Source organism: Eucyclogobius newberryi, unplaced genomic scaffold, assembly GCF_026437365.1.
Source record: "Eucyclogobius newberryi isolate DKJ021-1_F unplaced genomic scaffold, fEucNew1.0.hap1 SCAF_15, whole genome shotgun sequence".
NCBI classification, from domain to species: domain Eukaryota; kingdom Metazoa; phylum Chordata; class Actinopteri; order Gobiiformes; family Gobiidae; genus Eucyclogobius; species Eucyclogobius newberryi.
In genome coordinates this window covers 34,138,328-34,160,862 of record NW_027315779.1, presented here as the reverse complement: position 1 = coordinate 34,160,862, position 22,535 = coordinate 34,138,328, and the positions used below count along the sequence as shown (strand labels likewise).

The following is a 22,535-nucleotide window of genomic DNA, read 5'->3' as shown; positions in this document are numbered from 1 at the left end:
TGTGTGAAATGTGTTCTACAAATAAACGTGCTTTGCCAATATTGTCTTTCATATGCTAATTAGCTGTAAACAGCCTGTATTTGAGTCATAACTGTGTCGTGAGCATGAAACAGACTTGGAAAAGGTTAAAGTGCTCGACATCGACCTCCAAACGAAACAAGGCCAAGGTCGAGACAAACAAACTCAAGTTAAGTCCTGGTCTCACTCTTTGTGCAGGACGGATCTGGATCTGGACTCTGGAGTGGACGGATCTGGATCTGGACTCTGGAGTGGACTTCCCGTCTCCTAATAAGGTGTTTCCTACAGCAGTGGGCGGGATAATGTGGCGAGAGTCTTCTTTGATTGGTAATTCAACTCATCGTGCCTCATGAACCTGCTCTAGACCTGCTCCAGAACCGTTCTTCTCAGGTGGGTCTGGGTTAGTCCTGGTTCAGTCCTGGTTTAGTTCTGGGTTAGTCCTGGTTCAGTCCTGGTTTAGTTCTGGGTTAGACCTGGTTCAGTCCTGGTTTAGTTCTGGGTTAGACCTGGTTCAGTCCTGGTTTAATTCTGGTTTAGACCTGGTTCAGTCCTGGTTTAGACCTGGTTTAGTCCTGGTTTAGACCTGGTTTAGACCTGGTTTAGTCCTGGTTTAGTCCTGGTTTAGACCTGGTTTAGACCTGGTTTAGTCCTGGTTTAGACCTGGTTTAGACCTGGTTTAGTCCTGGTTTAGTCCTGGTTTAGACCTGGTTTAGACCTGGTTTAGTCCTGGTTTAGTCCTGGTTTAGACCTGGTTTAGTCCTGGTTTAGACCTGGTTTAGACCTGGTTTAGACCTGGTTTAGACCTGGTTTAGTCCTGGTTTAGACCTGGTTTAGACCTGGTTTAGTCCTGGTTTAGTCCTGGTTTAGACCTGGTTTAGACCTGGTTTAGTCCTGGTTTAGACCTGGTTTAGACCTGGTTTAGACCTGGTTTAGACCTGGTTTAGTCCTGGTTTAGACCTGGTTTAGACCTGGTTTAGACCTGGTTTAGTCCTGGTTTAGTCCTGGTTTAGTCCTGGTTTAGACCTGGTTTAGACCTGGTTTAGTCCTGGTTTAGTCCTGGTTTAGACCTGGTTTAGACCTGGTTTAGACCTGGTTTAGTCCTGGTTTAGTCCTGGTTTAGACCTGGTTTAGTCCTGGTTTAGTCCTGGTTTAGTCCTGGTTTAGTCCTGGTTTAGTCCTGGTTTAGTCCTGGTTTATTCCTGGTTTAGTCCTGATAAGGGTCTGATTCTGTTTACAGTCGTCATTGGGACCAGAGCCAGTGACTCAGCTCTTTCCTGTTTAGTCCTGGTCCAGCTCAGGATCTCAGCCTCTTAAATAAATTCTTACCAGACCAGTCCCGGTTTAGTCCTGGTTTAGTTCCGGTTTAGTCCCGGTTTAGTCCCGGTTTAGTCCCGGTTTAGTCCTGGTTCAGTCCCGGTTTAGTCCCGGTTTAGTCCCGGTTTAGTCCTGGTTTAGTTCCGGCTGTTTAGAGTGCAGTTCTGGGCCTTGTTTAGTCCTGGTTTAGACTTGGTTTATTTTTGGTTTAACGCAAAACATCCCAAACACAGAGGAGCCCCCGGAGCCCAGGTCCAGTCAGGGACTTTAGGACAGGAACATAAGGACAGGGACATAAGGACAGGAACTTTAGGACAGGGACAGGTGTGTCCTCTGTCCTCTGGCCTGTGTCCTCCATGTCTCTAACATTAGACATTGTGTGTGGACACAGTACCATGGCCCTTGCTGTGCTCCTGGTCCTCCTGTGCTGTGTCCTGGCCTCCTCTCGACCTGCTGCACCTGCTGCACCTGCTGCACCTGCTGGACCTGCTGGACCTGCTGGACCTTCTGGACCTGCTGGACCTGCTGCACCTGCTGCACCTGCTGCACCTGCTGGACCTGCTGCACCTGCTGCACCTGCTGGACCTGCTCACTCCTGCTCTGTGGTAACTGCACATTTTATACTTGACTTTCACATACTTGGTCGTGGGCGTGGCGGGCCTGGTCTGGGCGTGGCACGCCGTCGAAAAACACCTTCATTTCCTGTTTTTTCGATGACACGTCACGGCCAAAGATGTTGAACCCTCTAACTCCTCTAACTCCTCCCTCTAACTCCTCCCTCTAACTCCTCCCTCTAACTCCTCCCTCTAACTCCTCTAACTCCTCCCTCTAACTCCTCTAACTCCTCCCTCTCTCTCACTCTCTCTCACTCTCTCTCTCTCTCTCTCTCCTCTCTCTCTCTTCTCTCTATCTCCTCTCTCTCTTCTCTCTATCTCTCCTCTCTCTCTCCTCTCTCTCAATCTCTCTCTCTCTCTCTCTCCTCTGTCTCTCTCACTCTCTCTCTTTCTCTCTCTCTCTTTCTCTCTCTCTCTCTCTCCTCTCTCTCTCTCTCTCTCTCCTCTCTCTCACTCTCTCCTCTCTCCTCTCTCTCTCCTCTCTCTCACTCTCTCTCTTTCTCTCTCTCTCCTCTCTCTCTCTCTCCTCTGTCTCTCTCACTCTCTCTCTTTCTCTCTCTCTCTCTCTCCTCTCTCTCTCCTCTCTCTCTCTCTCTCTCTCTCTCTCTGGTACATTCCTGTCCGGTCCAGGTCTGCTTGTGTTTATCCATCTGGTCTGGATTTATTTGATGTGTTGCCCGTGGCGACAAGCGCAGAGCCTAATGGAGCAGGTATTGGGACATCCAGCAAATAAAAAACCAAAGGAACAGAAAATCAAGGCAGACATCCCGTTCCATTTTCAAATTATGTCCGAATGTTACTTTTTCCCAAATACAGTCATGAGGCCCAAATACCGAGTCCTGAGGCCCAAATACAGACTCCTGAGGCCCAAATACAGACTCCTGAGGCCCAAATACAGAGTTTTTACAGAGTACACACAAGTCTAAACTTGTGAACAACAGGGCAATCCCAGAACACATGATAGTGGTTTGTCTCCTGCTGCCACATCCTCTCCAACAGTCAGTATAAGACCTGTACAGGAACCCCCGGCACCACATGACTCTCAGTATAAGACCTGTCCAGGAACCCCCGGCACCACATGACTCTCAGTATAAGACCTGTACAGGAACCTCAGGCACCACATGACTCTCAGTATAAGACCTGTCCAGGAACCCCCGGCACCACATGACTCTCAGTATAAGACCTGTACAGGAACCTCAGGCACCACATGACTCTCAGTATAAGACCTGTACAGGAACCTCAGGCACCACATGACTCTCAGTATGAGACCTGTACAGGAACCCCCGGCACCACATGACTCTCAGTATAAGACCTGTACAGGAACCCCCGGCACCACATGACTCTCAGTATAAGACCTGTACAGGAACCCCCGGCACCACATGACTCTCAGTATAAGACCTGTACAGGAACCCCCGGCACCAGCAACGCTCTGATTTGAGCTGAAATAACGTCATTTCGGATACGTTTTTTTTCCTTCCCATATAAATCTAGAGGTTGCTTTATTCCTCTCATCAAACAGCCGGTTTGGGGATGGAAATCAGAAGCGTCTGGAACAGAAAGAGAAATCTGAGCAGAACATTCATTATTATTGTTTCAATCCTTTGACTTAGACTTAAGAAGAGGATAAAGTTAATTTTTTCAAAATATGTTTTAATAATAATAAAAGAGGGGTGTAATTTGTCTCCAGAATGGTTGATAAGTCTCTATGGAGGAACACACCTAAATATCTAAGAGATTCCGTTTGCCATTTTAATGGGTCGGTCTTTCTAAAGGTCAGAGGGGGGCGCCAGAAGGAAATCATATCAGTTTTTTGTACATCTCATTTGTATCCAGACATTGGACCAACTTTTTGAAGATACTCATCACATTAGGAATGGAAATATCTGGTTTGGTCAAATACAATTAAACATCATCTGCAGCAATTTTATCTTCCCTCCCATCAATTGTAAAACTGTGAATTGTTTTTGATTGTCTAATAAATTGGGCAAATGGTTCAAAATACAAAACAAAGAGAGACCAGGCACAGCCCTGCCTGACCCCCTTTCAACAGTCAGTGGACCTGTCACATGACCATTGATTTTAATTCCTTTTTGGTAACAATAGTAGGACATCTTTGTGGATTAAGTTTGGGAGTATTTGTTCCATTCTTTTGGACTATTTCCTGTGAGTCAGATCATTAATTGCATGCTTCTTGGCATGGTTTTCCTCCAGCAATTTGTTTTTTTCTGGCAGATCTTTCAGCTTTTCCTCCCTTTGGTTCTTTTTTTTTTTGGAGGCTATGGCTATAATATGTCCTCTCAAGATTGCTTTGGAAACATCCCAAAGGAGGCGGAGACTTTTCCCCGGTGTCATTTTCCTCCAGATAAGACTGTGTCTGTGTGTTTTTTAGTCTTTCCTCCAAATCTACAGAAATGTAGAGCATGATCACTTAGGTCTATTGTGCTCATGTCTGCTTCAGTTATTTTAGATCTGTCTTTAATGAGAACAAAAAGTACTCTATTCTGGAATAGATTGTATGTGGATTAGAAAAATTACTTCTAGGGTTCATTTCCTTCCATTTGTCGATCAGTCCTATATTCTACAATAATTTACAGAACTTCTTATTTATTGTTCCTCCAGAGCCTCTTGAGTCTAATGTAGCTGAATGTGAAGATTCCAGTCTCCTCCACAGATCAGGGTTCCTCAGAGTGGTTCTGAATCAGGTCCATGACATCAGCATAGAAGGTGACATCGCCCCCTGGTGGAGCAGACACATTCAAAAGAGTGAAAACCTTTCCATTAATATTCCCTTTAACCAGCTCATATCTGCCTCTTCATCCTGACATTCAAAACTCTTCAAAAACTATTCAGTTTGATCGTACTGTTGAAAACTCTTAAATATTTTGAATCTCTCTGGTCGAAACCATCAAACACAAGAACCATAAGAACACAGAGAAACTGAAAGGGAAACAAATAAAACAAAAGAGTTCATGCTGGAAACAAGCATAGAGCCCAAAACTTGTTTAAAAAAAAGATCGTAAAAGGGAGGGAAGTCAAATCCTTGTCAAGCCCCCAAAAAACTCCCCAGTCACTCCTGACACCAAGAGTCACAGAGTTTATGTCCTGAAGCAGAAAAACAACATGGAGCATAAAGTCTGATGTTAAAAAGATAAATCATGTCTGAACAGAAATGTATCACCATGTGACCACGACCTGAACTCACATGCCCCACACTGGAGACTCCATCTCTCCTGAGGAGCGCCTCTGCTTCTCCTGGTGTCCTGAGGAGCGCCTCTGCTTCTCCTGGTGTTCTGAGGAGCACCTCTTCTTCTCCTGGTGTTCTGAGGAGCACCTCTGCTTCTCCTGGTGTTCTGAGGAGCACCTCTGCTTCTCCTGGTGTTCTGAGGAGCACCTCTGCTTCTCCTGGTGTTCTGAGGAGCACCTCTGCTTCTCCTGGTGTTCTGAGGAGCGCCTCTGCTTCTCCTGGTGTTCTGAGGAGCACCTCTGCTTCTCCTGGTGTTCTGAGGAGCGCCTCTGCTTCTCCTGGTGTTCTGAGGAGCACCTCTGCTTCTCCTGGTGTTCTGAGGAGCACCTGTGCTTCTCCTGGTGTTCTGAGGAGCACCTCTGCTTCTCCTGGTGTTCTGAGGAGCACCTGTGCTTCTCCTGGTGTTCTGAGGAGCACCTCTGCTTCTCCTGGTGTTCTGAGGAGCGCCTCTGCTTCTCCTGGTGTTCTGAGGAGCGCCTCTGCTTCTCCTGGTGGGAAAGAGAACCCATGCCTCAGTTTTCTCCTCCTGAGCTTCTCACAGATGGTGGATGGTGGAACCTTTGCTGTTGTAGATGAACCTCGTATTGAATATCTGGAGCAAAGAAGACGCGCTTCCCTTTGTACTGGAGGTCTCCTTTAACCCTGGAGGTCTCCTTTAACCCTGGAGGTCTCCTTTAACTCTGGAGGTCTCCTTTAACCCTGGAGGTCTCCTTTAACTCTGGAGGTCTCCTTTAACCCTGGAGGTCTCCTTTAACTCTGGAGGTCTCCTTTAACTCTTGCAGCTTTAAAGACACATTCCTTCACACGATCGTTAATAAACTTCTCTTAAGAAAGAGAATCTCCATCAGGACCAGCAGGATCCGTGTCTCCAGCGGGGGAGGGACTGCGGTTTTCCGCCTTAGGTTGGCTAGCCATGTTAGCTATGTTAGCCATGTTAGCTTTGCTAGCTTGTGATGCGGGTTGTTTTCTAATGGGCCGTCAGCTTTGTTTGTCTTTGTCCCGTAGTGTTACCGGAGTTGTGTCTTCCTTGTTTACTCACCTTTGTTCTTCTTCTTTGTTCTTCTTCTTTGGGATTGAGTGGGTCAAACGATGACGCTGTGAGGCGCCTGCTCAAAGTGCCCCCATAACTGGAAGTTCTCAGTTCTCAATTTATCGTTATTTTTAATTCAATTTCTTTTACATTAACATGATTTCTTACCTGAAAACATACAATATAACATTTCTTATCACCAAACAATAAAGTCATTGTTCTTAATGTTCAGAACTTATATTTGCATGAACAATAAACAATATCATTTAGTGTTTTTCAACTTAAGATCTAAATTACTTTTAAAAAATAGAAATAAAAAAAGAAATATCTGAACTAAATAAAAAGAAAGACATTTTTGACATATGAATTAAGATCTGGCTCACAAAAGGTATAAAGTTTTTTCTAACAGAACTATAATTGATCAATATTGACTGGTGTGTTTTTGTTTGGACGGATGAAGAGTGGGAGAATATATTGTATATAATATATATATATATATATGTATATACAATATATTCTCCCACTCTTCATCCCACTCTTCATATATATATATATATATATATATATATATATATATATATATATATATAATGTAGGAAAACACAAGAGTTTTGTTGTCACACTACGTCAAATGCCTCACAGGTTTATATTCATTTATGTTTAACAAAGATCAAAGCAAACGCAGGAAGAACCTAAGCCTATTTTCATTATATTTATTCCATAGCAGATTTAAATTGTTTTTCTTTTTGACTTTTATGTTGTTTTATCATTGTTTTATGTTGCACAGAATCACCAAAGCAAGTTCCTGTTCATTGATTCTGATCCTCATTCTGAAAAACCCAAAAGGCTTAAGACATTAAAACATCCACATTATGAACTGGTGTGAAGTACGACCTGCAGAGTGGATCCTGGACCACCTCACAGACCCACCCCAGTTTGTGTGTCTGACACTCGGACCTGCAGTGTGGGGGACCTGCAGTGTGGGGACCTGCAGTGTGGAGGACCTGCAGTGTGGGGGACCTGCAGTGTGGGGGACCTGCAGTGTGAGGGTCCTGCAGTGTGAGGGTCCTGCAGTGTGGGGACCTGCAGTGTGGAGGACCTGCAGTGTGGGGGACCTGCAGTGTGGGGGACCTGCAGTGTGAGGGTCCTGCAGTGTGGGGACCTGCAGTGTGGAGGACCTGCAGTGTGGGGGACCTGCAGTGTGGGGGACCTGCAGTGTGGGGACCTGCAGTGTGGGGACCTGCAGTGTGGAGGACCTGCAGTGTGGGGGACCTGCAGTGTGGAGGACCTGCAGTGTGAGGGACCTGCAGTGTGGGGACCTGCAGTGTGGAGGACCTGCAGTGTGGGGACCTGCAGTGTGAGGGACCTGCAGTGTGAGGGTCCTGCAGTGTGGGGGACCTGCAGTGTGGGGACCTGAAGTGTGAGGGACCTGCAGTGTGAGGGTCCTGCAGTGTGGGGACCTGCAGTGTGAGGGTCCTGCAGTGTGGGGGACCTGCAGTGTGGGGACCTGCAGTGTGGGGACCTGCAGTGTGAGGGTCCTGCAGTGTGGGGACCTGCAGTGTGAGGGTCCTGCAGTGTGGGGGACCTGCAGTGTGGGGACCTGCAGTGTGAGGGTCCTGCAGTGTGGGGGACCTGCAGTGTGGGGACCTGCAGTGTGGGGGACCTGCAGTGTGGGGGACCTGCAGTGTGGGGACCTGCAGTGTGAGGGACCTGCAGTGTGAGGGTCCTGCAGTGTGGGGCACCTGCAGTGTGGGGGACCTGCAGTGTGGGGGACCTGCAGTGTGGGGGACCTGCGGTGTGGGGGACCTGCAGTGTGAGGGACCTGCAGTGTGGGGGCGCCCCAGGGCACTGTCCTCGCACCCTTTCTCTTCACCCTTTACACTGCAGACCTCAGACATGGACAGCTGTGTCCTGCAGAAGTTCTCTGACCACTCTGCCATCATCGGACTCATCACGGACGACGATGATGAGGAGGACAGAGGACTGGAGCAGGACTTTGTGGACTGGTGTCAGCGGAACCACCTCCTCATCAACGCGGGGAAGACCAAGGAGATGGTGGTGGACTTCCACAGAGGCCACGCCCCCCTCACCAGTGAACATCCAGGGACGGGACATTGAGAGAGTGGACTCATACAAGGACCTGGTGTTCATCTGAACCACAAACTGGACTCATAACACAATACACGTGTAACAGTAGATTTAGGGTGTTTTGCATTGGTAGAACAGACGCTTCTAAGTGTGCAGCCTTAATCACGGCAAAAAGCGCTGGAAAAAATGGTGGTAAACGGGTTTAAAATGTGTATTTGTTATATAAAGGAGTTCGCGCTGCGCGTCACAGACACAGAAACAGGCGTACACGTCATCTCATGCTCCCGGGGCCGCGCACAGGAGCGGCTCCGTCTCTCACTCCAGCAGGATTTTGACGAAAAATTGCTTCACGCGCTCTTATCTTTTGACTTATTACCGCTTTTTATATTTCATTCAAGGCTATTTTGCCTTGTCGGCGGTACTTTATTAAAAAAAAAAAAAAGATAATAATTTATTTTATTTGTATTGTAGAAATCAATGATCTAAGTGCGGCGGATCCGTAAACCAAGTCATACAATAACTGTGGCCTTATGGAGTGTTGCCCACAGTTTAAACTTCTTTGACATGACATTTCTCATGTTGTCATTTCACTGCCAGGCAAAACTGAGCTGTCACTGTCATGTGTTCTGTGTGTTCAGGAATCAGAAAACCAGTGAACAAAATTCACAAACCAGGAACTTACCTGCTTCGGCTTTAAGCAGCAAAATACATTATAACAATGTGTAATAATAATAATGATAATAATAATAGTGAAAAGTATAGTCTAAGATGAAATAAAAATGTTTAACCTGGTTTAGCTCTGGAGGGCCAAATATTTTCTTAGGTGGTACTTGGTGTGAGACGTACGGGTCCTGCAGCGATTGAAAGCTACACTACAACTTTGTATGTGGGACATAAACCTCAAGCAATGGAAAAAGTAGCTGGATACCTGTGGAACGTAGGTTTTGCAGCAGGGAAAGTGCAATGATGGGACTCAGACGTAGTGTTGGTCTCAGAGGTCACGCTTCCCTTCAGCTTCTGCCACATCTGTGTCTATATTTAGCGCTGGTGTTTCCACTTCCTGTTTTGACTCAAACAGGACAGTGTCATGGAGAGTATGTTCACAGTGGACTTCAGCTTTGTGTCTGTGACGTAAAGAGACATACTGTGTCCACACGTACATTGAAGAGAACAAACAATCATGTCACAAACTGTATATGTCCTGCTTTTGCGTCAAGGAAAAGGCTGCATGACATTTATTGAACAAGCTTTAGATGAAATTAGATTGAGTCGTTTTTAGTTTGGTTTAGTTTATTACAAAGATGCAGCCAACCAGCAGAAGAAGAGTTAGCAAAAATAAAGTTAAGAATAAAATACATCAAATCAGTCTTTTTTATCAGTTAAACCGTGGAAATTGAATAATTTAAAAAACTTGTTTTACCAGTCTCCTCAACAGAAACTGTTCTTTAGCCTTTCACAAGACTAAATAATAATAATGCATAATGTCTCTTAGCTCTTTTCTAGACGTTTCTTTCATGCATTATTCATTCTCTCCACTTATAGCCACAGCTGCCCTGGGCCGAGGCTGCCAGTCCCCTCCCACCACCACATTCATACTAGGCGTGTGGGTCTTGCCTATACTAACCAGTGATCTGACCGGATCAGGCGCTCGGAAACTATGATCATTTTAGCATTCAAAATTGCCTTCATGTTACGTCATTTTTCAAAATGTTGACTTAAAGGTTGAATGGACGATTTTTTTGACCCAAATCTGAGTCTTATTTCCCCGTGGTGTGGACGGCCGATTAGTCCTGCCACCTATCAATCATAAAACGCACCTACGGCTCACCTGCAGAGCCTCGTTCACCTGCAGAGCCTCGTTCACCTGCAGAGCCTCGTTCACCTGCAGAGCCTCGTTCACCTGCAGCTGCGTGTGGCTCTTCCCATGAGCAGCACGTTTCCTTGTGTCTAAGTGCATTGATCTATCATAATATAGTTCCCTCAGTGTACGGGACAAAATGAAGACGGAGAAAGAAAGTTCGAGCTGACTCATAGGAAGACGGAAATGTACCGGAGACAAGAGATGTGATGCGATCTTTCGCGCTAATAAACAAACGCACGTGTGTGTTGTATCAGTCCAAACGGGGGAGTGGCATGTGCACGGGGGAGGGGCTTGTGCACGGGGGAGTGGCATGTGCACGGGGGAGTGGCATGTGCACGGGGGAGTGGCATGTGCACGGGGGAGTGGCATGTGCACGGGGGAGTGGCAGGAGCACGGGGGAGTGGCATGCGCACGGGGGAGTGGCATGCGCACGGGGGAGTGGCATGCGCACGGGGGAGTGGCATGCGCACGGGGGAGGGGCATGTTCACGGGGGAGTGGCATGTGCACGGGGGAGTGGCATGTGCACGGGGGAGTGGCATGTGCACGGGGGAGTGGCATGTGCAAGGGGGAGGGGCATGTGCACGGGGGAGTGGCATGCGCACGGGGGAGTGGCATGTGCAAGGGGGAGGGGCATGTGCACGGGGGAGTGGCATGCGCACGGGGGAGTGGCATGTGCACGGGGAGGGGCATGTGCACGGGGGAGTGGCATGCGCACGGGGGAGGGGCATGTGCACGGGGGAGGGGCATGCGCACGGGGGAGTGGCATGTCACGGGGGAGGGGCATGTGCACGGGGGAGTGGCATGTGCACGGGGGAGGGGCATGTGCACTTCCGCCTGAGTTCTCAAATCGCCGAAAAATCGTCCATTGTACCTTTAAGTATAAAAGACAAAACAGCACAAGTTCTGTTCAATACACGCGTGAAAGCTGCTGCACAGTTTCTGAAATAGAATCTTGGCAATGTGTCCTACATACAACAGTGTTGTGTACCTCTGAGAATTAATAGGCGTCCTAAACTTTTAGCCTTCAAGCGCTAGTGTCAGTGATGGAAAACAGCTGCTCGCGCTAGAACAACTTACTTTCCCTTTAACCTCATCACACACAGTTACATGACACAACTTTATGACATTATCTCTCTTCCTACGTTCCAGCGGTGATCTGTGCACTACACCGACAGTCCTCCACATCCCCCAGGTCTAAACTCTGACCCCAAAGTAGCCCCTGCCCCGTGAGCTTGAGCGCTAACACATGCTAGCAGAGGGAGACAGCTTTACGAGCCTACTCTGGCCTAACAGGCCAACATATGGTCACCATTACAACTACACTTAAGAAGACAAATATTTGGATGTGCGATTACGAAATCATATGGCTACACATGAAAGTGGAGGAGAGAGTGCATTTTGGTGATTCAACAACAATCACATATTTAAAACATTTGCAATCAGTAAAATGTGCATCTGGAGGACTGAGTCAACAGAAGAAAGATCTGAATCATGAGGATCTCATGTTCTAAACTAGAAACACAAAACTGGGCCGAGATTTATTGATGGGGCAGTACAGCCGTAAATATTCCAAAAACTGTTGCACAAATGTAACCTTCAAAAATAAACTCTGGTTTACACCAAAATTTCAAGTCCTTCACCTCCCCCCTGCTGGACCCCCTGCTGGACCCCCTGCTGGACCCCTGCTGGACCCCCTGCTGGACCCCTGCTGGACCCCTGCTGGACCCCCTGCTGGACCCCCTGCTGGACCCCCTGCAGTTCTCCTACAGAGCCACATGGACGACCCCATCGACCTGGCTCTCCACTCCACCTGCAGCACCTGGACTCCCCGGGAACCTACACCAGGATCCTGTTTGTGGACTTCAGCTCTGCATCAACACCACCTCCTGCTCTGCTCCAGGACAAGCTCTCCCAGCTCAACGTGCCTGACTCCACCTGCAGGGAGGAGCACCGACTCCACCCGCAGGGGGAGCGCCGACTCCACCCGCAGGGGGAGCGCCGACTCCACCCGCAGGAGGAGCACCGACTCCACCCGCAGGGGGAGCGCTGAGGGGGGATTGCTGACTCCACCCGCAGGGGGAGCGCCGACTCCACCCGCAGGGGGAGCACTGACTTCCTGACGGATCGGAGTCAGTGTGTGCGGCTGGGGAAGAATGTCTCAGACACTTGGACTATCAGCACAGGAACTCCACAGGGCTGTGTACTTTCTCCCCTGCTCTTCTCGCTGTACACAAACTGCTGCACCTCCAGCCATGACTTCGTAAAACTGATCAAGTTTGCAGTTGACACCACCTTCATTGGGAGATGAATTTGGAGTCAATCTGTGGATCTAGTTCAAGAACTCTATTAACTCTATTTAACCTACTCTGAGTAAGCCCTGCCCATTGGGCGGAACCTCCTGATAATGACCGTGTCCAGTTTCAAGGAGCAGCATTCCACTACAGCATAAGCTGGGGGTGACCAGGACAACACAGAGCCCAGGAAGTGCACACCAGCTCAAGAGGAAAGAGGAAAAACACATCCAGAATGCTGTCTCAGCTTGTGATTACCCTGCTTGGGCTGTTAACAAAGTAAAAAGAACCAAAAAGCAGAAAAAAGCCGTAAACGGTCTGAAAAACTACATAGGATTTTTATACATGAAATTCCTGTTTATTTTGAACCAGGAAACACTTTAAGACAAAAACATGTTCATCCTAAGGACAAGATGCAACACAACAACAGATTCTGTCCAATGCAGTGCAGAACATTGTAAAGAGTGGTACATAGGAGAGACTAAACAGCCAAATGTAAAATGTAACAAAATGTAAAATCATGATCTACTTATGTTATAGTTGAAAACTAAGTACCTGAAAAAGCACATGTCTCAAAAATGTCTATGTTTTATACAATTTAGTGCTGACAGTCAGTAGTTGCAAAAGAGATCAAATGAAATGATGAAAGATAATTTAATCATACATCCCGTTGCAGATACACTTTTTAAATGCAGCATTAATGCCATTTATTTATTGATATTTTTCTCCCACTGAGGTATAAAGTTGTGCTGGACGGACAGATGCACAGCCAAGGCAAGTTTATTTGTGTGGCACATTTCACACACAAGTCAATTCAAAGCACAACAGGACAAATGCATTAAAATCACAAATAAATTACAGAACACATACACAGCATTCCAGACACTCTTCCCATATGTATTTGACATTGCAGCATGACAGGCGTCTCCGGGACGTGACATGCGTCTCCGGGATGGACACATCAATTGTAGATTGATTTGTTCCCATATCTACGCGCTTTCTGCAAACTGCACACGTCTGTGCTGAGCGTATGTTTCTTTTACCACGACTCTCTGGTCGACGCCTCCACCTGATGTGGAGCTTTGTATCTTTAACGATGGACCCAGTCTCGTCTGCCCCGCCCTAGATTTAGCTTTAGCTAAACTAATTGTCTCAGACAAAAACTCGACCAAAGCCTTTAGTATTAAACCTGGCTATTGGTCAGTGGGTCAGTGCTTCCTGGACTTTACAGAAGGCTTAGTGCTGACCGACAACCTGACCAGCGTGTGTTCTGACCCTGTCCCCAGGCTCCTGCTGCTGCACTTGGACACCAGCACAATGGACTATTGTGTCCAGTAAAATGATTTACATGTTCAAATGTAATCGTGTTTATCCATCAATCCATCTTCTTCCGCTTTGTCCGGGGCCGGGTCGCGGGGGCAGCGGTCTAAGCAGGGACTCCCAGACTTCCCTCTCCCCAGACACTTCTTCCAACTCCTCCGGGGGGATCCCGAGGCGTTCCCAGGCCAGCCAAGAGACATAGTCCCCCCAGCGTGTCCTGGGTCTTCCCCGGGGCCTCTTCCCGGTGGGACATGCCAGAAACACCTCCCCAGGAACAGATGCCCGAGCCACCTCAGCTGGAGGAGTAGCGGCTCTGCTCCAAGCTCCTCCCATGTGACTGAGCTCCTCCCCCTTTCTCTAACTAAGGGAGCGCCCAGCCACCCGGCGGAGGAAACTCATTTCACTTGTATCCGCGATCTTGTCCTCTGCTCATTTGAAGGTGCAGGGTACTACCTCAAAATAGTCCCAGACCCGTTTTGAGTGTTTAAAATGTCAAAAATGAGTCCCAGAATAGTCTGTCTGCCAGTTAACAATTAAATCACAAAACAGTTCAAGAAATAAAAGAGAAGAGTGCAAAGAAAAATCGTTTCAGTCATTAAGTATTGAAAGGATAACCAGAACTGTTTTTAGTTTAGATTTGAACATTGTCAGAGCAGAACCTGTCTCACATCTTCAGGAAGTGTTCCAGATTTTAACTGCATAAAACTGAAATGCAGATTCTCCATGTTTAGTCCTGACTCAGGCGGATGTCATTTATCACCATGACAACAGCAGTCTCAGTGTGATGAGGTCTAATACCTGACTGAAAAGCATCTAATGAGTTGTTTCTTAATAGGAAATCTGTGACTGTTGTAAACAACCTTTTCAAGGACTTTGCCCCAAAATGTCAGATTAGAGATGGGCCGGTCATGACTCAGGACTGCAGCATCAAGACTGCTCTTCTTTAGGAGAGACTTTATGACCACTCACCCTGACCCCTGCGCTTCTTTAGGAGAGGCTTTATGACCGCAGTTTTCAAAGACATTGGGAATGTTCCAGATTGAAACGACATGTTGACTATGTGATTGATGGTGCTAACAACACTGTTGTGTCTCTGAGCAAGACACTAAATCTGGATCAGAATCCCCAAAGCTCCCAGTTGGCTAATGTAGCTGGTTGTGACTGGAAGGGCATCCAGCATAAATCCTCTGCCAAATCACAGGGCATCTTGTTTACTGCACACTCTCTGTGGAAAAAGGGAGAAGCCAAAAGGCCTAAATACACTGGCAGTAATTATACATGTGTTTGTTCTCTGGACTGACACTTGTGCTTAATAAACTTTAATGAAGAGCAGTAAAGCCTTTTATTTGAACAGCCAGCTCAAAACTGTGTTTTAAAAATGGCCTGGGTTAAAATGTCTTTTTATTGCCTCTTTGTATAATGTTACAATGTTTATTTGACGGAATGTTCACAAATTAAATTGAAACTATGAAAAATGAGTTATAATACTGGCAGTGGTCTGATTCCAAGAACAAGGAATACTGAGAAAATAAAGAACAAATATTAAGGGTGATAAAGTCTAGTTATCTAACATTTTACATAATGTATTTTCAAAATGTTTCACTTTCTTATAATTTCTTTGTATTATATTTATATATGTAATACTTATAATCACATATGCATCCTAAACATGGATTCTAAAAGTGACAGTGGCTCAGGTCGCCTCATAACAGAATAGAACTGGTCAATATAATTCAACTCAGTTAAAGGAATGTCTTCCTCAGAACTTTAGCTCAGCCGGTTTTGGCCGGTCGGGAAAAGGCAAATTGTCATGACAAATATTTGAAGCTAATAATTTATGCTGCTATTTGTGCGGAACAAACCAAGGACTTAGGATTCTAACTTTAGCTAAAGTAAAGAGAAAAAGCACAAACATCCTTCCCGTCCACATAAACTCTTCCCTCTGCATGATTTAAAAAACAAAATAGTTTGTGTTTCTGCTCAAATGGGCTGAAGGTTTTTGTCCTTCCCAAAGTTCTCTGTTGTTGAAGGAAAGACTTGGAGAGTCTCAAGTCTCCCGTGAGTGTTACCATGGATCTTGGTAAATTAATTCTTATTTGACACATTTTACTCTCATAGAAATAGTTGCAAGTAGAAGTATGAAAAAAACATGATCAACGCTGTGAATAATTGTAAAATTGAAATCTTTTCCCTCACAATAATCATGACTCTAAATACACCAAGCATGTCCTTTCACCCTGTGTTTGTGCTCCTAGGTCCAGATGGAGGTGTTCTGTAGTGACATGGCCCTCCACAGCGCACCCCAGGACCTCCCACAGGGCATCCACACCTTGGACCTATCCCGCAACCAGCTGCAGAACCTCAGCCAAGAGAGCCTCGCTTTCCACAAGAACATGCACCGCCTCAACCTCCACGCCAACAAGATCCACTTCATTCAACCTGGCCTGTTCGCTGACATGACCCAGCTCAAAATTCTGGACCTGTCCCGCAATTATCTCAATGTCTTTGCCGTACACAAAACCAAAATTGGAACACTTGGAACTATTGAGTCTTTGGATCTATCTAGCAATGGACTATACACCGATATGACCAACTATTTCTTGAGCGATTCCCCATTGTTGGTCAATCTTTCTCTGAGCGGTAACAGCATCACCAAAATATCCAGTGATGATTTTCAAGGATCCTTATCTTTGAGGAACGTGAATCTTCACAACAACGTCATCATGGAGATCGAAGACGGTGCTTTTGACTTACTAAATCATTTATCAGATCTCGACTTGTCCAAGAATTCCATCAACTGCATCACGGACTTCAACCTCTACAACCTAAAGCGCCTAAACCTCAGCCAGAACAGCTTGGAGATGTTCCAAAGCTCACCATCCGACGAGATCTACGAACTGGTTTCCCTTGACTTGAGCCAAAACAAACTGCCTCTTCTACCGCTTATTCCTAGAAAAAACAAGCTGGAATACCTGGACGTGTCTCGAAATCAAATTCAAAGCGTCAATGTCACCGGGAGCTACAGTGGACAGATCTTCTTCCTGTGTACATGTCTAGCGCCGCCTCCCAGTTTCATCAAGCAACATACTTGTTTCCATCACTTGACATACCTGGATATGAGCTACAACAACTTCCAAAGCTTGCCCGAATGTCTTTTCTACACAATGCTGTCACTTGAAGTCCTGAATGTTAGCAACAACTGTATCACGTCTTTCTCTCTTACCAGTGATCTTTTGCCCAAAGTTCGCATTCTTGACCTCAGTGATAACGCCTTACAAACCTTTCGAATTACCCCAAAAAGTCTGCCATCAGTTGAAGAGCTTTATTTGAATGGAAATAGCCTTACCACGCTGGACTTTAAGACCTTCCAAAGTCTTCCCAATCTTAGGTCACTACACCTCCAGCGGAACGACATCCACATTTGTCCACACAACATCTTTGATGATTACGGATCTTGTGTTTCGTTTGAGTTCATTCCAAATTTGGAGTATCTCGACTTGTCGGAGAACAACCTTCAGACGATCCCAGCCGGCGCTTTCAGAAACACTCCCCTTAAACATCTCGATCTTTCGCTCAATCCTGGTTTGGTCTTACATCGAGATTCCTTTTCCGGACTGGAGAACTCTCTGGTGCAACTCTTTTTGAAGGAAAACAATATAACTGTGATAACCTCTGACTTGTCTTCTCTTACACATTTGAAAACAGTCGATTTGTCCACCAACCAACTGACCGCCCTCCCCAAGTGGAACCGTGACTCTTCCATCGAGTCCTTAAACCTTCAGAACAACCACCTGGTCACTTTGGACTACGGTACAGTTCTTGCTCTGGAACGTTCTCTCAAGACGCTCTACGTGGGCTCCAACCCGCTCAGCTGCTGTTCCAATTTACCGTTCTTACACATGCTCCAGCACTCGGCCGTGGTGGTCCCGGACATCGAGGCCGTCACCTGCGTCTACCTGGAGGACTCTGAGCCCGTGAGCATCGAGAAGGTGACCCAGGAGATGTGCGAGAGCGTTCAGAACGGCAGCGTGAACGTGATCATGGTGGTGGTGGTCGTGCTGGCGCTAATCGTCATGCTAATACTCCTGATAAAGTGCTGCCGGTCCAGGAAGAGGAAGAGGAGTTGGATTTACAGGGTGTGACGTGTCCAAAGACTCAGAGAGATGAGATGCACGATTTTCACCAAGTGGCTTATTCACCACGGCACTTTTTTATGTAAAGACTATATTTTTATGTTCAAGATCTATATAAAAAAGAAAAAGAATGAAGTAAGAAGCACTAACACTGACACTGAAAATGGATCTACAGAAGAATAGTTGTTGATGCTGTCATAATTTCAGATGGAGAGAAGCTTTGTACCGTTTATGAAAGACAAATCCAAATGACGCTCCACAAACCTTTAACTGACACAATCGCATATTTGGGCTTGAATAATGGTGCCGCTTCTGATTTCACTTTTGTTTATTTATGCCGATAGAGAAGAATGTCTTTGATATTTGTTTCACGTGGACGAGTCCAGTCGTTACAGAGATATAAACCAGGTCAACAAATCTGACACGTCCAAAGCAACAACCTGAGAATTCTGATCCTTTTAAATGAAAGGCTCATTGTGGGAAAAGATGACGTAACGACGAGCAAAACTGACCTGGCAAAAGCAGGAAGGACCTGGTGTATATGTAACTCTGAGGTAGAAGTAAAGGCTCTTTCATGTCACGCACTTCCCATTCAGCAGATATTAATGAGCAAATGTTGAATTATTATTGACCTGCGTGAAGTGAGTTCATCATTCAGGGACAAACAGGGACGTTATGTTGGTACAGTCCAGTTCAAGAGAGACACAATCCAAACATGTCACTTCATTAGAACTACTTCATGGACGTGTTTGAGGCTTTAAGTGTATTTCTGTGTCAGTTTGACTCTAACATGATAATGCAGATATTTGTTTTAAAAGTACATAACCACATGTTATATTATTTCATTTCATTCGTCTGGACATCGTTTGAAATCCGTTCACTAAAATATGCAGCTGTAAATGTGAAGAATGTAACACTATCAGCTCTGAACCAATCAAGAGCAAGAAGGACGTGTTTACTGAAGAATTGTGAAATATGAAGTCTAGTTATATATATTTAAATGTATGTATACATATATATATATATATATATATATATGTGTGTATATATATATATATATATATATATATATATGTATTGTCAACAACTGCACTTTAACTTTGTGATTTCTGTACGAATATATTATCTATTGTGTGCTTTAAAAAGCAGCAGCTTTTGAGCACACACACACAGACACAGACATACACACACACACACACACAAACACACACAGACACACACACACAGACATACACACACACACACACACAAACACACACAGACACACACACACAGACACACACACACACACACACACACAAACACACACACACAAACACACACACACTCACACTGTGTTCTGCATGTATATTGTGCAGGTTATTTGACTCCAGTGAAAACATGAAAAACATTTTTTTAATCTATTTAGTCGTTTAAACTTTCTTACATATTCTGAGCTAATTATTCGTCACATCGAGTTTATAACTTCTCACAACTTTCTGTGGCAAGACCTGAGCTTTGTTGTCATGGTAAAACTAACAACAACTAGCAGGCTAACAGTGCACTTCCTGTTTTTAGTACAATAAAAGGTCAAATTTTTCTCATCTTTTAGTTTTTGTGTTATTTATAGAAATATGCACCAAACAAGCTCACGGGGCCCCATAACAGACGGGGCCCCATGGGAACACACAGGGCCTCATGGGAACACACAGGGCCCCATGGGAACACACAGGGCCTCATGGGAACACACGGGGCCCCATGGGAACACACAGGGCCTCATGGGAACACACGGGGCCCCATGGGAACACACAGGGCCTCATGGGAACACACGGACCTAACCCCCACAGGAAGGTGAGCGTATAAACTCCGCCCCCACAGGAAGGTGAGCGTATAAACCCCGCCCCCACAGGAAGGTGAGCGTATAAACCCCGCCCCCACAGGAAGGTGAGCGTATAAACTCCGCCCCCAAAGGAAGGTGAGCGTATAAACCCTGCCCCCACAGGAAGGTGAGCGTACAAACTCCGCCCCCACAGGAAGGTGAGCGTATAAACCCTGCCCCCACAGGAAGGTGAACGTATAAACCCCGCCCCCACAGGAAGGTGAGCGTATAAACTCCGCCCCCACAGGAAGGTGAACGTATAAACCCTGCCCCCACAGGAAGGTGAGCGTATAAACCCCGCCCCCACAGGAAGGTGAGCGTATAAACTCCGCCCCCACAGGAAGGTGAGCGTACAAACTCCGCCCCCACAGGAAGGTGAGCGTATAAACCCTGCCCCCACAGGAAGGTGAACGTATAAACTCCTCCCCCACAGGAAGGTGAACGTTTAAACTCCTCCCCCACAGGAAGGTGAACGTATAAACTCCTCCCCCACAGGAAGGTGAACGTATAAACTCCGCCCCCACAGGAAGGTGAACGTATAAACTCCGCCCCCGATAAGTTAGTGAAGCAAAGTGTGTTTTACTGACGTGTCATTTATTTGTCTTCAGGCTGTCACTGCAACATTAAAGACACAGTGGACACGGTGGTCTTTCCTCGTCTCACGCAGTGGTCTTTCCTCGTCTCACACGTGGTCTTTCCTCGTCTCACACGTGGTCTTTCCTCGTCTCGCGCGGTGGTCTTTCCTTGTCTCACGCGGTGGTCTTTCCTCGTCTCACGCGGTGGTCTTTCCTCGTCTCACACATGGTCTTTCCTCGTCTCACACGTGGTCTTTCCTCGTCTCACACGTGGTCTTTCCTCGTCTCACGCGGTGGTCTTTCCTCGTCTCACGCGGTGGTCTTTCTTCGTCTCACACGTGGTCTTTCCTCGTCTCACGCGGTGGTCTTTCATCGTCTCACACATGGTCTTTCCTCGTCTCACACGTGGTCTTTCCTCGTTTCACACGTGGTCTTTCCTCGTCTCACGCGGTGGTCTTTCCTCGTCTCACGCGGCGGTCTTTCCTCGTCTCACGCGGCGGTCTTTCCTCGTCTCACGCGGCGGTCTTTCCTCGTCTCACACGTGGTCTTTCCTCGTCTCACGCGGTGGTCTTTCCTCGTCTCACACGTGGTCTTTCCTCGTCTCATACGTTGTCTTTCCTCGTCTCACGCGGTGGTCTTTCCTCGTCTCACACGGTGGTCTTTCCTCGTCTCACGCGGTGGTCTTTCCTCGTCTCACGCGGTGGTCTTTCCTCGTCTCACGCGGTGGTCTTTCCTCGTCTCACACGTGGTCTTTCCTCGTCTCACGCGGTGGTCTTTCCTCGTCTCACACGTGGTCTTTCCTCGTCTCACGTGGTGGTCTTTCCTCGTCTCACACGTGGTCTTTCCTCGTCTCACACGTGGTCTTTTCTCGTCTCACACGTGGTCTTTCCTCGCCTCACGCGGTGGTCTTTCCTCATCTCACACGTGGTCTTTCCTCGTCTCACGCGGTGGTCTTTCCTCGTCTCACGCGGTGGTCTTTCCTCGTCTCACACGTGGTCTTTCCTCGTCTCACGCGGTGGTCTTTCCTCGTCTCACGCGGTGGTCTTTCCTCGTCTCACACGTGGTCTTTCCTCGTCTCACACGTGGTCTTTTCTCGTCTCACACATGGTCTTTCCTCGTCTCACACGTGGTCTTTCCTCGTCTCACGTGGTGATAATTCCTCGTCTCACACGTGGTCTTTCCTCGTCTCACACGTGGTCTTTCCTCGTCTCACGCGGTGGTCTTTCCTCGTCTCACACGTTGTCTTTCCTCGTCTCACACGTGGTCTTTCCTCATCTCACACATGGTCTTTCCTCGTCTCACGCGGTGGTCTTTCCTCGTCTCACACGTGGTCTTTCCTCGTCTCACGTGGTGGTCTTTCCTCGTCTCACACGTGGTCTTTCCTCGTCTCACACGTGGTCTTTCCTCGTCTCACGCGGTGGTCTTTCCTCGTCTCAAACGTGGTCTTTCCTCGTCTCACACGTGGTCTTTCCTCGTCTCACGCGGTGGTCTTTCCTCGTCTCACGCGGTGGTCTTTCCTCGTCTCACGCGGTGGTCTTTCCAAGTCTCACACGTGGTCTTTTCTCGTCTCACACGTTGTCTTTCCTCGTCTCACGCGGTGGTCTTTCCTCGTCTCACGCGGTGGTCTTTCCTCGTCTCACGCGGTGGTCTTTCCTCGTCTCACGCGGTGGTCTTTCCTCGTCTCACAAGTGGTCTTTCCTCGTCTCACACGTGGTCTTTCCTCGTCTCACGCGGTGGTCTTTCCTTGTCTCACGCGGTGGTCTTTTCTCGTCTCACACGTGGTCTTTCCTCGACTCACGCGGTGGTCTTTCCTCGTTTCACGCGGTGGTCTTTCCTCGTCTCACGCGGTGGTCTTTCCTCGTCTCACGCGGTGGTCTTTCCTCGTCTCACACGTGGTCTTTCCTCGTCTCACACGTGGTCTTTCCTCGTCTCACACGTGGTCTTTCCTCGTCTCACGCGGTGGTCTTTCCTCGTCTCATGCGGTGGTCTTTCCTCGTCTAACGCGGTGGTCTTTCCTCGTCTCACACGTTGTCTTTCCTCGTCAAATCATCATCAAATCAAATCAATTTATTTTTGTAAGGCCCAAAATCACAACAACAGTTGCCTCTGAGGGCCACAGGGAGAAATGAATCAACAATGTCTGTGGTGGCGATGAAGTCAGACAATGTCTGTGGTGGCGATGAAGTCA

At 47.1% G+C, this 22,535-nt stretch overlaps 1 protein-coding gene across 1 annotated transcript; it reads left to right on the top strand.

Moving 5' to 3' along the window:
- The first annotated feature begins 240 nt into the window (after positions 1–240).
- On the top strand, positions 241–18,916 carry lrrc32 (leucine rich repeat containing 32). The gene is made up of 3 exons (XM_072447014.1): positions 241–408; positions 1,724–1,937; positions 16,037–18,916. Exons 2-3 carry the CDS (start codon positions 1,728–1,730, stop codon positions 17,921–17,923), a joined length of 2,097 nt encoding a protein of 698 aa, XP_072303115.1. The 5' UTR covers positions 241–408; positions 1,724–1,727; the 3' UTR covers positions 17,924–18,916.
- Positions 18,917–22,535: the final 3,619 nt, after the last annotated feature.

Coding starts and splice junctions, on each gene's coding strand:
- lrrc32 (XM_072447014.1), top strand. CDS start 1,728: ATGGCCCTTGCTGTGCTCCTGGTCCTCCTGTGCTGTGTCCTGGCCTCC. Junction 1,938..16,036: donor CTGCTCACTCCTGCTCTGTG/GTAACTGCACAT, acceptor TTGTGCTCCTAG/GTCCAGATGGAGGTGTTCTG.